This window comes from Radiomyces spectabilis, assembly GCF_025331425.1.
Source record: "Radiomyces spectabilis strain NRRL 2753 chromosome Unknown BYT42scaffold_19, whole genome shotgun sequence".
NCBI lineage: Eukaryota > Fungi > Mucoromycota > Mucoromycetes > Mucorales > Radiomycetaceae > Radiomyces > Radiomyces spectabilis.
Window position 1 is genome coordinate 213,491 of NW_026251944.1, and position 14,921 is coordinate 228,411.

Genomic DNA, 14,921 nt, shown 5'->3' on the forward strand with positions numbered 1-14,921 from the left:
GCCATTTACTTTTTTTTTTTCATTTCCCAAAGCTGATCAGAACAGCATCCCTCATCGAATAACTCATGGCGACTCCACAGCAGAGAAGAAAGCAACGAAGCGGTTCGAAAAACACACGACGCACTGCAAATAAATACTTGAAGAAAGTGACCATCAAGGTACAACGATGGCTGGACCGATACGCTTGATAGTTCTTGTTTCGATTAAACGCTTTTCTTTGTTCTATTGCAGGGCAATGCCATTATCAAGGCCAACTGGGACAAGAAATTAACGTTACGACAAAAGTAAGCACTATTCTGATAGATCACCAAAGTAATGTATTTACTAATACGACCGATCCTCTAAATTAGCTACGAAAAACTGGGATTGCTTACCTCCTTGAATGGCACAGCCGGTGGTCGTGAAAAATTGTTTCCCGACAAAAAACCAGAGACGACTGACGAGGAGGATCTTAAGGAATTAACAGAAGAAGATGTTGAAAAGGTGCGCAAGACATTGAAACCTGGCGAAGGTTTAATTCAGCGTGACGATGAAGGCAACATTGTCCGCATCATTGTCGGCGAAGCTGAAAAGACCCACGACGAAATTCTTGATGAAGAGGTTCCGCCTGTCGAGGCAAAGACTGATGTTGTTCGCGGTAAGTGATCGTCTAGGAGCGGCATGCGGTATCTCAGTTGCATTCAGGAGAAACTGATGTGTTTTTGGTTTAGCTTTGGAGGCACAAGCCGCTAACGGCGTTGTCCAGGAGAGACGTCAAACGCATTTTGAACAAGATTGGGTTGCCAAGCTGATTGAGAAACACGGTGAAGATTACGAGGCAATGTTTTGGGATAAAGAACTGAATGTATACCAGCAATCCGTGGGTCAACTCAAGAGAAAGTGTCAGGCCTATAGAAAACAACATCATCTTCAATAATTGCATGTTCGTCATATCTCACTTTTTTTTTCTCTCTTCTGCATTGATTCCTTCTTTTCCCTGTTTTATTATATTCTCTTTATTTTCAATTTCATTTGTATTCTTTGTCTATGCTTTTGTATCATGAAAAATCAAAAAAGACAAGTTTTTGTTTCTGTCGTATCATCATCGCCTGTGATCCCTTGTTTGTTGCTGTTCTTGGCAAGTCGATGTGTTTCTTTTGCATAGACAACCGTATTCAACATGACATTCACGTTTTGGTCTGGAGCAAATTCAATTAACGTGACCATTGCATTGTTATTCAACGAGCAACCTGCTTTGGGGTTTTCGCTTCACTTTGTAATATGCGATGGACAAATCGCATCAACCGTAAAAACCGCAACAGCGGCGGGGCATTATATTCTATCAAATTATACAGGTTTCTGTTTATTCGTATGTGTACATGCAAAATATGCTTTTCCTTTCTTTTTTATTCATGCTTTTATTACTGTTGGTCGGCCTTGGAAACCGTCGCCTTGGTAGTATTAAGCTTTTCGAATTCGAATTTGGTGGCACGCAATCCAATACCGGCCGGAGCATTCATGGTCAGGTATCGGAGCCATCGATCGACGACTTCAGGATGTGTGTCTTTGATCTGAAGCAAGCGTTTGTGGGTTTTTCGTTCAAAATTTTCTTGCGATTTCTTGTGAACAAAGGGAGACTTGATGACGGTCCAGCGCGAGGTTTGAGTTGGCAGAGGAATGGTGCCACTGCAGGGCATACCGAGATGGAATGCAGCACGACGAGCAAAATCACAATAAAAATCGAGCTGTTGAGGTAAATAACCTCTCATTTGTAAGTTGCAGACGGGGATGTTGTGTGTTGGTTCAACACGTTCAGGCGCTAAAAAAAACATAACATATGAGTTTATAAAAAAGATAGGCTGTGCATCACCTCATGTCGAAAGGTACCTTGATAAATCTCGTTTAATTCGGCTTTTTCCGCTTCAGGAGTCGGCAAGTCCAACACTACTTTCTTTGAAGTTGCTGATTCTCCATTCTGAGCATGCGATCTTTGTAGGATAAAGGGGAAATGAATGGTCAGGTTATATTGCTGCCACAAGCTAACAACATTCGCATCGCAGTGGAAGATCACTTACGCAAAAGAACGCACAGCATTCTGATGAACTGCACGAGGAACTGTGGACAATACTCGGACCTAAACATTAACGACATTATCAGTATGACGCACATGATATTGACTTTTGAGTAGACCATGTACCGATGTTAACAAGGACATGACAGGTGAAGAGAGCCTATACAAAAATTGTGCTGAGAAAAAAAAGGGCCCCTTGCTACAGCGAATTTGGAAAAGGAAAAAGCCACCCTCTTCGGAACGCGGAGATTGAAATAACTTGATGCCACTTTGTCGCTGCCCTTTTTGCACAGCGTGTCTTTCACTTACCTTTTCAACGAGCGTTAGAGCACAATAGAGCGAGCAGTTTTCTCTTTTTAAAGAAGATTATTCCTATTTCTATTGCTACCTTTTGTAAGCCCACTTGCAAGTGTGCTCATGGTGTCGTCTGACGCTGGACTTTCTTACGATGGCTGCCACGAACATCACTTTACGGTAAAAGACGAACTTTAAGAGCTCCACGATTGCTGTTCAACTGGGTCAATCCTTACGCTTTTCCTCTTTTGTTTCACGCAGCTACGTGCAGTGGCGGTTGGGCTATTGATAGGCACTGTGATATGTTTCTCCAATATGTACTTTGGACTGCAAACCGGCTGGATATCAATGATGTCACTTCAAGCGTCTTTGCTGGGTTATGCTATATTCAGACCTCTTCAGTCTCGACTTCAAGTTCGTTTTAGTCCTGTGGAAAATGTGGTGTTGCAAACCGTTGCCGTAGCCACGGCAACCATGCCTTTGGCAGCAGGTAACGACTTTTTCCAGTCGGAAATAAACGACGCATCCAAGGTGACACTAAGCGGTGTTTTTGCAGGATTTGTGGGTGTCATTCCCGCTTTGGGTCTGTTGACTGAAGAGGATCATCCAGGCGGCCCGATTGTGCTTTCCTTTAGCCAGCTGCTCTTATGGTCCTTGGGTGTAGCTTTTTTTGGTGTGTTCTTTGCCATCCCATTGCGCAAGGAGACCATTATACGTGAAAAACTGCGTTTTCCTTCAGGCACCGCCACAGCTCAGATGATTCAGCTATTGCACCAACAACCTTCTTCCACTATTCGACCACGTCACTCACCCTCATCATCATCTTCTTCCTCCATTCGACAGCGTCAATTTTCTTCCGCATTTTCTGACCAAGAGCAAGCCGCATCATTGCCCTGTTCACCTCAATCGAATCGACCTCCTCGTCGATCTTCCTCGTCTGACATATATTTCCACGATCAACCATGGTCTGTGGCTCTCTTACCCATGCCGAGCCCTTCAATCCCCGAATCTGCCCCCACTACCACCTCAAGCGAAACCGCTAGTGAAGTTGCTGCCATCCTTGAAGAGCGCTGGACGCTCAAATTGCATGCACTGGCGGCATCTTTTTCTCTTTCCTCCCTGTATACATTACTTTCCTATTTTTTCCCGGTAATTTCCGCATTGCCTATTTTTAACTGGATTGTTTTTGATACCATCGACTTTCGTTCATGGGAATGGTATTTTACACCCAGTCTGAGCTATATGGGCCAAGGCATTATCATGGTATGTTGTGAGCGACAGGACAAAAGCGTAGCATGGGTTGTGATTTTGTATTGATGACAGTACCGGCCTTTCTGTAGGGATTGCCGACAACCTTGTCCATGTTGCTCGGATGTTGCGTTGGATGGGGTGTCTTGTCACCGATTGCTTATTATGCTGGATGGGCACCAGGGCCTGTCGGGGACTGGAAAACAGGTTCCAAAGGTTGGATCCTTTGGATATCATTAAGCGTGATGATTGCTGAGTCGCTCGTTTCTTTGGGTGACATTATTGTACAATCAATCCAAGCAAGACGCCATCACCGGCCGGCCAATACCGAGTATATCCGAGTGACGACGGATAGCACGGACGTGGAGCACATTGAGGCACAAGCTACGCGAATCGCAGAAAGATATAGCGATGATGAGAGTGATGATACTCCTGAGGAAGTGATCGAAACAAGACCTGTGGATGTATCCGATGGTCAAATATCAAACGTAGAGGATGACGCCCCGTCTCATCAACTTGTACCGCTTCCAGTCACTATAGGAGGATTGATTGCTTCAACTGGATTGTGTGTCTATGTCGTGGCACGCTTATTCGGGACCGAAACATTGCCCATTATTATGATCGTGGTTGCTATACTACTGGCCATGCTATTGAGTGTTTTGGGTGTACGCGCTCTCGGTCAGACGGATTTGAACCCTGTGAGTGGGAGAAAAAGCGATACTGGCTTTCTCGGTTGTACTGACATTGACTTTTTTCTTGAACTAGGTGAGCGGTATCGGTAAGATTAGCCAGGTGCTGTTTTCGGTTTTTATGCCGGGCAACATTGTAGCGAATCTTATAGCTGGAGCAATCGCCGAAGCTGGTAAGTTACTCTATGCTTCAACACAGTTAAAATCATGTCTCAAGGCTTATGACTTTTTTTTTAACCCAGGATCTCAACAAGCGGGTGATCTCATGCAAGGTACATTATCAAGATTCAGCAGAGTTTTTGGGCAAAGAACGATGCTAAAGATATGTTCTAATCTCTGCAATTTTTGGTATCCAAAGATTTGAAAACAGGTCACCTCCTACGCGCGTCACCCAAGGCCCAATTTTATGGCCAATTGCTCGGTTCATTTGTCAGTGCTTTCACTGCAACCGGTGAGTGTCCCATCCACGGATGCTTTTTGGTTATTTTGCTGACATGTAGAAACCGCAAACAGGGGCTTACTACCTGTACACTTTGGTCTACACGATCCCGGGTCCTGAATTTCCGGTACCCACAGCGCAAGTGTGGTTGGATATGGCACGTTTGATGAACGGACGACCTCTTCCTCCGCACGTCATGGAATTTGTCATTGCATTTGGCGTTCTGTTTGCCTGCTTAACGTGGCTGAAGGAACGACATTCGGATGCCCGCTGGCATCGGTACTTGCCGCAAGGCATTGCGTTTGCGATTGGCATGTATAATCCGCCTAATTTCACGCTAGCTCGAGTTGTGGGCGGAGTCATGGCTCATTTGTGGGATAAATACTGTAACAATGGCGCACACAATCACCATGAGGAATCGATGTCTTCCATCGGGTCATTTTTTGATCGCTATCGCAACAAAGTGGGAAAAATATTAATCATCATCATTGCCAGTGGATTTGTATTGGGGGAAGGCACATTTGCCATTGTAAATATGACAATGCAGGCATGTCACGTTCCACATTTTTAGACCATAGATCCTCATTTATAGAGTATGCATAAAGCGTGAACTTTTTTTGACTTTCGGTGCAAAATATTACAGTATGATACAGTATAACAATCGGATAAATAGAAACAAGATGCGAGGACGGTATATACATATGCATATGCTTGTGTTGTCTGTATGTATGGAAGTAGAAATTAAACATGCTAAAAATCAAAAGCTTCACAGAGTGAAACAAATGTCAACGTTGGTTGGCGTGGCTGTGCACGGAGGGGTAAAGTGTGTTTGCTTGATGGTGTGGGTGACTTGATATGCAAAGTAGGAGGAACTGTGGATCGTCTGAAGCATTCAGCTGCGGGACAAGCGCAAGAGGGGGGCGATTTGCCGGTAGTCCGCAGACTATCAAGATATCTTTTGGATGATACATTTGGCGTACTTCGATCTGGCAACGCAGATCTTTGCAATAAATCGAGCCTTGTATGAAGATGATAGGCAGCGGCGTTCCGTCGGTGACTATTAATTGCTTCAGACGAAAATACTCGAACGAATCCACAACCTTCTAGAACGATACGCGCGGTCTCGGTAACATCTGTGCAGGATAGATCCACCGCCAATAAGGAAGGAAACCCTTTGATATACACCAACGAAACATCACTGATCCCACTGTTACCCGCCAGATTCAGCAATTCCAAATGTTGCAGTGTCTGTTGTCCTTCGTACGTCATCCTTCGAAGATGAGCAACACCGACATCAGTTACGCCCGTCTGATCCAAGGTTAACCCGACCAAATTGATAAGAGTTGATAAATGGTGCAACTGGTCGTCTTGGACTCGAGAACTACGGAGATTCAAGTGCGTGATAAACGAGCTGAGCGACTGGATTTGTGACAAATTTGACTTGTAAAACGGACGATCAGGACGAATGTCCAAGACGGACCATTCCAGCATGTGGTACCGCAGATGGTCACCATGGCTGTTGCCTATAGCTTTCAGAAGATTTTTGTTCCATATTTTTCGGCTACATGTTCGATTGATGAGGTCCAGGACAAAGGGATCGAATGATAAACGAAATAATGAATCTTGGCCTCGAACATCCTCATCGGAAGTTGCAATGGCCAAGCAGATGGTATACAGAGTGGGGAAGTTGGTGGCGTTGGGTGTTGGTATATGTATGCGACGCGTCGGCTCCATGAATGAATGAAAGAGGAGCAATTAACAGCTACGTGACTGGAGGTTCGCTCACCATGCCAAAATCAAGCTGCGAACAAAAAAAAACTCGGACGGTCCGATCTTCTGAATATTTGGCGCATTGTTGGCCCCTTTAAAAGAAAGATGCGTCAAGAGCTCATAATTGATAGATCAACCGATCGACGTTTTCGAAGAAGTAAAGGACGGTGCAACAAAGAACACCGAGTACCATAGTGATAGCGTCCATAAACGCGATCCCTGCCTGCGATGACACGCTATTTGATTTGAAACCATTAAACAAAGGTCATTTGTGGACTGATACTGTATCGTAGAGCCCTCAGTGAAATTACTGTTCCGTGCTGGCGTTTGCGAAGGAAACTGCAAAAATATTTGTGCAGGAGGTTGCCCAGGTCCTAGTCGGTCAAGCTCGGTCTTGGCTATCTGTAGAGAGCAGTAACGCTCTTCGCTCGCTGCTGTTTAGTGATTTTGCCACTGAGGCTTCATTACAAGCTAAATTGCCCGTAAGTACTCATTGACTATCCACTAGCATTAGAGTGTTATTAATTCTTTTCTTTTTATTAGGTGGCGGTTGTCCACTTCGGTTCTGCCAGGCGGACACTGTCCTGTTACTTGGGAATATGTTCGTCCCCCAGGCTTCGGAGGTTCTGCAGGCACAGACATCCGAACAGGTGATTGCTCAAAAACAAAACTAGAAATATCTGAACGTTTCCCGGGGAACTATTGTCGTGTTGGTGCGTGCTCTTGCACAAACCAACGTAGACGCTGCCGATGGATTCCGTTCCAAACTCTTGTCTTGCTTTCGGCTTCATCAGTCTTCTTCATGCAGGAGAAGACTAAATGCTGCCTTTCTGTGGCGAAAGATCAAGTGCTTAAATTTGTTTCCTTCGAATAAATTTGTAAATACAAAGTTCTTCGTTTTTCGTTCTATATATGACCAACTTCACGCTTATTATTGGTAGCATTCAAGTCAATCGGATCTTGATGTCCAGCATGCTTATTACAATGTGTAGGGTAGCTATAACAAGTTGTACACTTCTCATGCCGCCCACTACTGGAGGGTATATTGCTTCGCTGAATGACTTTCGCCAGACAAAGTCTAAAGCACTAAGGGGTATAGCCTGGACGGGACTCTTGGCAGAACTTTTGGCATATAATGTCAATATTTTGGGTACAATGTGACATTGGTAGATGCAGAAAGCAGCACTTATCGACCTCCTCCGTTCTTCGCGCCCCAGGCTATGATGGCTAGACCGGTCCGAGGGCAGTAAATGTTTTCCGATGAAAATATGGAGTCACGCCACCGACGGTGCCTGTCGACGACCAATCGGTCTGACAGGATCGGGTGCGCGAACTAAGTAGAAAGATTTGGAGGGATGGACGGCTTGCCAGAACGAAAAGAAAACCGGAGAGAAAACCAAAAGCTAAAGAAAGGATAGAGAAAAAGGACAGATAAGTTTTTCTTGTAAGAATGGATAGTCACATCACACAAAACATACCTTTTTGATATTTCAATTGACTTGACTGGTTACAGATACACGCGGGTAAACCATAGTCTGGATGATGGATGATGAATGCGAGGGGATGCAATGATAGTGAGACTTTATCCCAGTAAACAGAAGATAGAGGAGAAAACCAAAGAAAAAGAAAAGAAAGAAGACAAAATATATGTGGATTTCCATGGATGAAACGATAGTCACCCCACTGATGCATGAATTCATAGATCGAGGCACGTCTGCTTATGTATTGTTCGATTCATTGAAAATTGAAAGAGAATGAAAGGACATATACAGTATAACTGAGAACAAAACTAAACTAAATGATGCTACAAAAACGCCAAATTGTCGTCTCATCAACCACCTTTCTTCAAAAAGAGCTCTGCCCACATTAAACGTTTACCCGTCCCTCATCCAACTTTTTTGAATACCAAAGCATTATCCATGTGGAGTAGCTTCACAACAGCACTTTTAAAGATCGAAAACGAATAGAAAGCCAGAAAAAAAAACCATGGTTTCCTTTTTCATGGATAACTCGAGTTATTAACATTTGGGACACGGTGGGACACTCAAGTTCTCATTGGCTTTTGTGGTAACTGAGTTTCACGATGTTTATTGTCCACCAAGGCGATTCTTGAACGTGTCGCTTATTGGGCAAAAGAGTTGGCCAGCCTTCACAGACACATGAAAACTATGTTGCAGAAATTTCAAGCCAACGTTCGAACGGATGCACTAATAAATTGCGGATGTGTTGACCCAAACGCGAGCACCCGATGATGCGAGAGTGTACAGTGGATTGGCAGGTGGCTATTCCGTTGAGAGTTCTTGGACCTCGTTTGGCGCCCTGACGACATGATCTTCTATCACCGCAGACATCGCTTGGTGGACGAAGTGAGCCATTATAACGAAGAACCGATCTCAGTCATAGATTACAGCGATGGCTCACGGCAGTCCACAAATATCAATTTACCGCCTAACATAAGTGAAGAGGCAGCGGCCAACATAGCAAGGGAGAGCAGGGCTAGCAAGGGCAAACAAAGGATATTGCTTGCGTATACTAATAAGCAAAAATACGTCTTTTCGATTTAAGATCTTGCAAAGACTTCACTCAAATCAGTTCTCTTTTTTTGGGGGGGGGTCAGCTTTATTTTTACCCTTTTTTTACATGTCGTTTGTAATAAAGTATCCACTTGTTTTTTTCACCCATTGACCTACACAGACTTTGCGAGCATGCTCACAGCACTTCAGACGATCGTCGACGTGAGTTTCCTTCCTGACTTGTGGGTTGAAACAGGCATAGAACGTTGGCATTTCAGGTTCCCAACTTGATATGCAGCAAAGAATCGGACATCGAAACGATATTCGAGTACAGTAAAATTGTGACCGTTTTTATAAAAGATCAGGGCACATGGTGTGTCGATTGCCAAAATACCAATATCCAACTCAAGATGCGAACAGTATCTATACAAATAGAATGCCCTCCTGTATAGACGTTATAATATGTAAGCCTTCCATAAAGGCCGTAACATGATATTTCAACCAAAAGAGGCAACTTCAATTTAGCGGATTCTTGTAAGTTCTGTCATGCTGCCTAAAATGCTATGCTAAGAACCGACGACCCTACAATGTATAGACTAGCTATGGTAATTTTTTATAGCATCCACAATACTTTAAGTCAAAGACTGCACAATCAAAGATCTCATCGAATCTCATACGCCTGGGGAAAATGGATATGTAGAGTTATCGTGCTATATCACTGTCCGCGTGGTTGCTTTGATATGCAGTGCCATGTACCCAATTTTTCAGTATTGCCACTTTCTGTCTACCACGTATTGAAATCTCAAAACATATGAAATCGCTTATCTTCGAGCAAGCCATCATTGGTGTGATCATGTCAAGTTAAAACATCGTTGATCAACGACGCGTTGCACGTGATAACGGGTCCTGCAAGAGCTGAAGGGGATCAACTCACTAAATTACTGTCGACACCATCTGATATTTCCCAAAATGTTGTCGCTCGTCAACCATGAAGCGTTTCTATTCTGGGCGATGTAGACAATGAATTATCTCACGTGCTGTGACATGGACGGTCTGCTGAACTGCTTTGTTTCATGGTGTGCGGTCGATCCATTCTTGATACGTGCTGTGTCACGTTGCTTTTTTGACTTTTTTTTTGGCCACAAAATGTATGGAAAAACAATGACATCGTAAAGACTTCATGAGAGAAAAAATCAGCTCGGAGGATTCAAAGACTAATTGACAGATTGGCTGCAAATGAGAATGATTGCATAAATAGGCGAATAATTGCACTGAAACATGGTGAAAATCATCGTGTCCATTGGATCTTCTTACGTCATAAAAAACAAATCACTGGCTAGAACATCCACCATACACAACGCTCGTTGGACGGTGCCTGCATGAATTTCTCCTAAAAAGGATCCGACTTCTTTTATTGGTATCATCTGAACAGCCAAGAATTCATGATACTTGACCGGGAGTAAAATAAACACGCAAAGCCAACAGAGCAACGTTACAATAAAGTATTTTATCTTGGAAACTTTTCTTTGCGTAAAAAGCAATTGTATTCACAAGTTTATTCATACAAATACGATGGTGATGTTCAGTAAATGTTTGTGTCAAGTGCGATGAGAGCAAAAGTACGTAGTGGCGGACCGGCTTTTTAATGTACGCAAAGGGATATTTACCGAGCTTAAAAAACTGCATTGCATTAATTGACAACAATGAATTGCGCCTGTGCCGATCTCCGACAAGATGAATACGATCGGCAGTAAACAAACAATGGCATCGGATCTGACGATCATACTTCAGTGCTGAAATCCATAAAATTCGTCGGTGCACGGTGGAATGGATGGTGACGATCTGCGGCGAATTTGTGTTTGAGTTACGAAACAAACATCCGAGATTCAGGTAATTTTTTTTTTCATGTTTCTCTGTTTCATGTGCATTGGGTCTTATATTCGGTTTATACAATCGCATAATTGTTGGGGCGATCTTTTTTTTTGGTGTTTATTTTTTGTTTGGTTTCTTTTGTTTCGAACAGTAAACAAATATCGCTTTTTTTTTGGAGGATTCTACAAACGAACACATGAAAGCATTGTTGACAAATCCAGATGCATTGACAGGCCAAGCAAGCCATGCTGCCGATGATCAGCTCAATTTTGGATCGGCAGCGTGGCCAGAAACGGAGAATGCCACTCAGACCAATGCGGTCGATCTCAATTTGGCAGCAGCCTTTGAGCTCCCCATGGGCGATCTTGACGTTTCGGCCATGATGAATCCGTCGCTGTGGCCTCTCGACGCCAACAATGCCCTCGGTCAACCTTCGGCGTCGCAATTAATGCAGCCTTTGGATTTTAATCAATGGAGCCCCACGAATCTGTCAGCGGATACCACCCCGCAAGCATCTACCCTATTGTCGATGATGACCCAGCCCCAGGATTTCTTGTCCAACATGCCGTCCAATTACACGTTGTCATCCATGGCTGGCCAGTTGCCTCCTACGCCTCCCGTCTCCTCGCCGGGAAGATCGTTGGCAGAATTGCAAGCCATGGGAACCTTCCCCATGGATTTTCGTCCTCCCACGGAAGCATCGCCTCCGCCGTCCTCCAGCAATAGCAGCAACGTTACCTCACCATGCTACTTTTCACAAAATGCGAAACAGACGCAAGGACCGGCACGTCTAAACAAACAGCAACGATCTTCAGCGGAGCATTACCGGTCCCGACCCCACACGTATCGACGTCGTACTTCGTCGCATCCCTCCGTAGCCTCCATTGTCTCGCTTTCAGCTCACGAACCGGTGGCTCGCGTGATTGATGGAATCGAATACATCACATTCCTTTACTCGCACGATCGTATTGCTAAGGAATACACTGTACGGACGGACATTGACAGTGTTGCTTTGGAGGATATTCCTATGGAATTCCGTCTGCAAAATGCGGTAAATATGAAAACTACCATAAACCATCGTTGTATTATTTTTCAAAGATACTTAACATCCGTCATTCTACATTTTTTTGGATTTTTCCAGATTTATCCTCGAGCCAATGTGGACCGAGAAGATTACGACGGCAATCGTTGGGATTATGAAACCACGTGCAACAAGCTAGGCTGGATCTTATGTTGGCTTAACAAGGAGCAGTTATTTGGTCGTCGTGGTTTGATACAGCGTGCGGTAGACTCTTACCGGAATCGGCACTCAGAGATGCGATCGCGCCGGGTCACTCGACAAGAAAAAGTCGCCAATGGCACCTTGCGTAAACGTCGTGCTAAAAAAGGTCTTCATCGCAAGGACTAAGCACACATTATCCATTTTTTAAACGTTCTATTTAATGTAATATTTTATTGTACAAAGAATAAAAAAAAGTTGTAATATAAACAATACGTGATCGTTGCATCCTCTATCACTTTGAATATGTGCGAATGGATAATCAACACCATAAATCCCGGGCTTCATCACATCTTTCAACCGTTGTAAGTTCCATAAACAATACATAAATCAAGAAACTTCACATGTTTGCCAGGTGATAGGGTATGTTATAAGTGGCGCATCTTGCGCATTTTGGCCTTGGCAGCGGATAATACAGCGGTCCATTCGATGAGATGTCCTCCTTTTAGCCACTTTTTTTGATTATGGATGCGATAATTTATTTGATCATGTGGATGGTCATCAAGAAACAAGTTTCTTTTAATTATAATCATGGCAATAAATGTTCAGAAACAACCGGTTGTAATGCTTTTATTCCTCTTGCTTTTAGATAAGTATCGGGAAACGCTTCAAGCCAATTCATGCAAATTTGCCTACGAATCCTTTTTTTTTTTCGGGAATGGGCAAAAGAAAGTCACACAGTCGAAAACAGGCCGAGGGCGAAGCTGTCAAAAAAATTGGTTGCCCCATCCAGCCTCTTTGTCTTTTTTCGTGGTTCAGGGAACAACAAGCTCATGCAGAGGATGGCCAGCGCGGTTAATTTTAAAGTTCACTTGGAGCAACCCAATCAACTTCTTCGTCGTGGATCGCTCCACTTCGCAAAGAAGAATAAAACGATTCAAACTCCAGCATGCATAGCCTACACCATTCGCGGATCCGTACCTCACTTGGTCACCGATAACCTGAAATTAACACCCGTCGAACTTGCCCAAGTGTCACTGGAGCACTTGTACGTTGATATATTTGTGTTGCTATTATTGTACGTATAAGCGCATTGTCATTGACTGGTGTTTCTTTTTCTATAGTGTGGAAGAAAAAGAGCCATCCTCATTCAAGTACCCGCACGGATTACACAAATACTTGCATCTTGAAGTAAGCCTTATTAAAATTCGTGAACACTAGACGGATTAGACAGAGCCAGTGTTTTCTGATCCCCCGTTTGTGGTTGCTAGGATTATTTATTGTTTTGTGATATGCGTGATCCGTTGAAATCGGTGCCGATTTCATTCAATACCGATAAATATCTTTCGGTCGATACGCACGGCGGTGTTCGTCAAGTGACGCCAGATGTCTGGGCTCAAGCCATGGAAGCCTACCAGCCTGATCTTTGTGCCAGCATGTGCGATTTCGTCACCGACGAAGACGCTAAATTAAAACGAATCAAACGTTCAGTCGATCGCACTTTGCGTTGGTTAGACACATGTAAATCAAAAGCCGACGTAAGTTTCTCGGATCCTATATCCATCCTGACTGTCATCAGCCAACTTACCTCTATTCTCCACAACCAAAAAAAAAGAGCCTGGAAATCCCACTGTTCGCTCCAGTTGTGGGCAGCGACAGCGCCGAAGAACGCAAACGATCGGCTATTGAAACCGCACAACGTGATGTGCAAGGTAATTCATGTGAAATGGTTAGTATTTTTGCCATGGCAGTTCTCATCGTCAACTGGTATTGTTACTAGGTTTCATTCTGAACGTGTTTGGTTTAAAAAACGAAGATTTGGAGTCACTGATCCGAGCCTCGGTCGATCAGCTGCCTGCCTCCAAGCCTCGATTGGCGTACGGATTGGCCACACCAGGTATACCATATATACCATGTACATAAAAAAAAGACGAATCAGAACAAGATAACTGACATTTTTTGCGTAGAAAACATCCTGCGAGGAGTTGCCAATGGAATTGATCTTTTTGATGGCAGTTACGCATACAAGGTGACCCAGAGAGGCCACGCGATCACTTTCAAGTTTGGCGATCAGTTAACAGAGTCCAGCAAAGACAAGCAAGCCAAGACCCTCAGCTTATGGAGAACCGAGCTCAACCGATCCTTTGAGCCTCTGGATGCATCCTGTGGATGCTACAGTTGTACTGCCCCCCACACCAAAGCTTATATCCATCATTTACTCAATGCGCACGAAATGTTGGGACCGCTGCTGCTAATGAGGTAAAGTTGGGTGGACCATGACCGAGACGAAAAGCATTGCAAACTCATCCTCTGCAATAGTCATAATTTGCATCAGCTTCACGAATTCATGGCTTCCATTCGCCGTAGTATCGAAGGCAATCGATTCGATCAAGATGTAGAAGCTTTCCTGAAACACTACGAGCAGGACAAGGATGCCAAAAAGGATGAAGAGCACAGTGATGAGATCGATGCCGAATCACTGGGCGTACCGTTGAAAAAGAAACGCACACTTTTGTTATAGTTGAAGCTCGTTCAACACATAGACTGTTAAAATAGGATTTTTTTTTATTATCATTGCATAGCTGACACTGGTTGACTCGGCTATCATTTCATTTTTAAAATTGCCAGTGGAGTATATCTTGAGGAGCATAAACTATGTGAAGATTACACGATCACACTTTTGGTGCACATATTTTGGGATTGTGGGGAGAGGAGAGAATATAATGGACGATCAATGTCTTGCAAAGTCAGTTTTCTAAAAGGACCACACCGATGATTAGGCGATCCTCAGCGGTATATGCATGTTTTTTAATTGGTTAATATGCTT

General features: G+C 43.8%; 6 protein-coding genes across 6 annotated transcripts; 4 read left to right on the top strand and 2 right to left on the bottom strand.

The window, feature by feature from the left end:
• The first annotated feature begins 9 nt into the window (after nt 1-9).
• On the top strand, nt 10-1,076 carry BYT42DRAFT_590078 (ribosome biogenesis protein Nop16). Its single transcript, XM_051570449.1, has 4 exons — nt 10-158; nt 232-284; nt 351-637; nt 711-1,076. Exons 1-4 carry the CDS (start codon nt 66-68, stop codon nt 914-916), a joined length of 639 nt encoding a protein of 212 aa, XP_051418159.1. The 5' UTR covers nt 10-65; the 3' UTR covers nt 917-1,076.
• Nucleotides 1,077-1,306: 230 nt separating this feature from the next.
• Nucleotides 1,307-2,231, bottom strand: BYT42DRAFT_590081 (ribosomal protein S10 domain-containing protein). The gene is made up of 4 exons (XM_051570450.1): nt 2,177-2,231; nt 2,055-2,113; nt 1,867-1,967; nt 1,307-1,798 (listed from the first exon to the last, which is right to left on the bottom strand). Exons 1-4 carry the CDS (start codon nt 2,192-2,194, stop codon nt 1,401-1,403), a joined length of 576 nt encoding a protein of 191 aa, XP_051418160.1. The 5' UTR covers nt 2,195-2,231; the 3' UTR covers nt 1,307-1,400.
• A 61-nt stretch (nt 2,232-2,292) lies between these two features.
• On the top strand, nt 2,293-5,348 carry BYT42DRAFT_590083 (OPT oligopeptide transporter protein-domain-containing protein). Its single transcript, XM_051570451.1, has 8 exons — nt 2,293-2,524; nt 2,606-2,834; nt 2,901-3,607; nt 3,685-4,290; nt 4,358-4,454; nt 4,524-4,553; nt 4,640-4,732; nt 4,795-5,348. Exons 1-8 carry the CDS (start codon nt 2,468-2,470, stop codon nt 5,289-5,291), a joined length of 2,316 nt encoding a protein of 771 aa, XP_051418161.1. The 5' UTR covers nt 2,293-2,467; the 3' UTR covers nt 5,292-5,348.
• On the bottom strand, nt 5,349-6,859 carry BYT42DRAFT_590087 (uncharacterized protein). Its single transcript, XM_051570452.1, has one exon. It carries the CDS (start codon nt 6,452-6,454, stop codon nt 5,471-5,473), a length of 984 nt encoding a protein of 327 aa, XP_051418162.1. The 5' UTR covers nt 6,455-6,859; the 3' UTR covers nt 5,349-5,470.
• Nucleotides 6,860-11,230: 4,371 nt separating this feature from the next.
• BYT42DRAFT_506008 (uncharacterized protein) lies at nt 11,231-12,283 on the top strand (the record flags this gene model as incomplete). The annotated part of the gene is made up of 2 exons (XM_051565063.1): nt 11,231-11,926; nt 12,017-12,283. The coding sequence occupies 2 exons, from the start codon at nt 11,231-11,233 to the stop codon at nt 12,281-12,283; spliced, it is 963 nt and encodes a 320-aa protein (XP_051418163.1).
• Nucleotides 12,284-13,386: 1,103 nt separating this feature from the next.
• Nucleotides 13,387-14,615, top strand: BYT42DRAFT_506190 (tRNA-guanine(15) transglycosylase-like protein; the record flags this gene model as incomplete). The annotated part of the gene is made up of 5 exons (XM_051565077.1): nt 13,387-13,632; nt 13,710-13,806; nt 13,875-13,991; nt 14,062-14,353; nt 14,414-14,615. 5 exons carry the CDS (start codon nt 13,387-13,389, stop codon nt 14,613-14,615), a joined length of 954 nt encoding a protein of 317 aa, XP_051418164.1.
• Between the last annotated feature and the right edge of the window lie 306 nt (nt 14,616-14,921).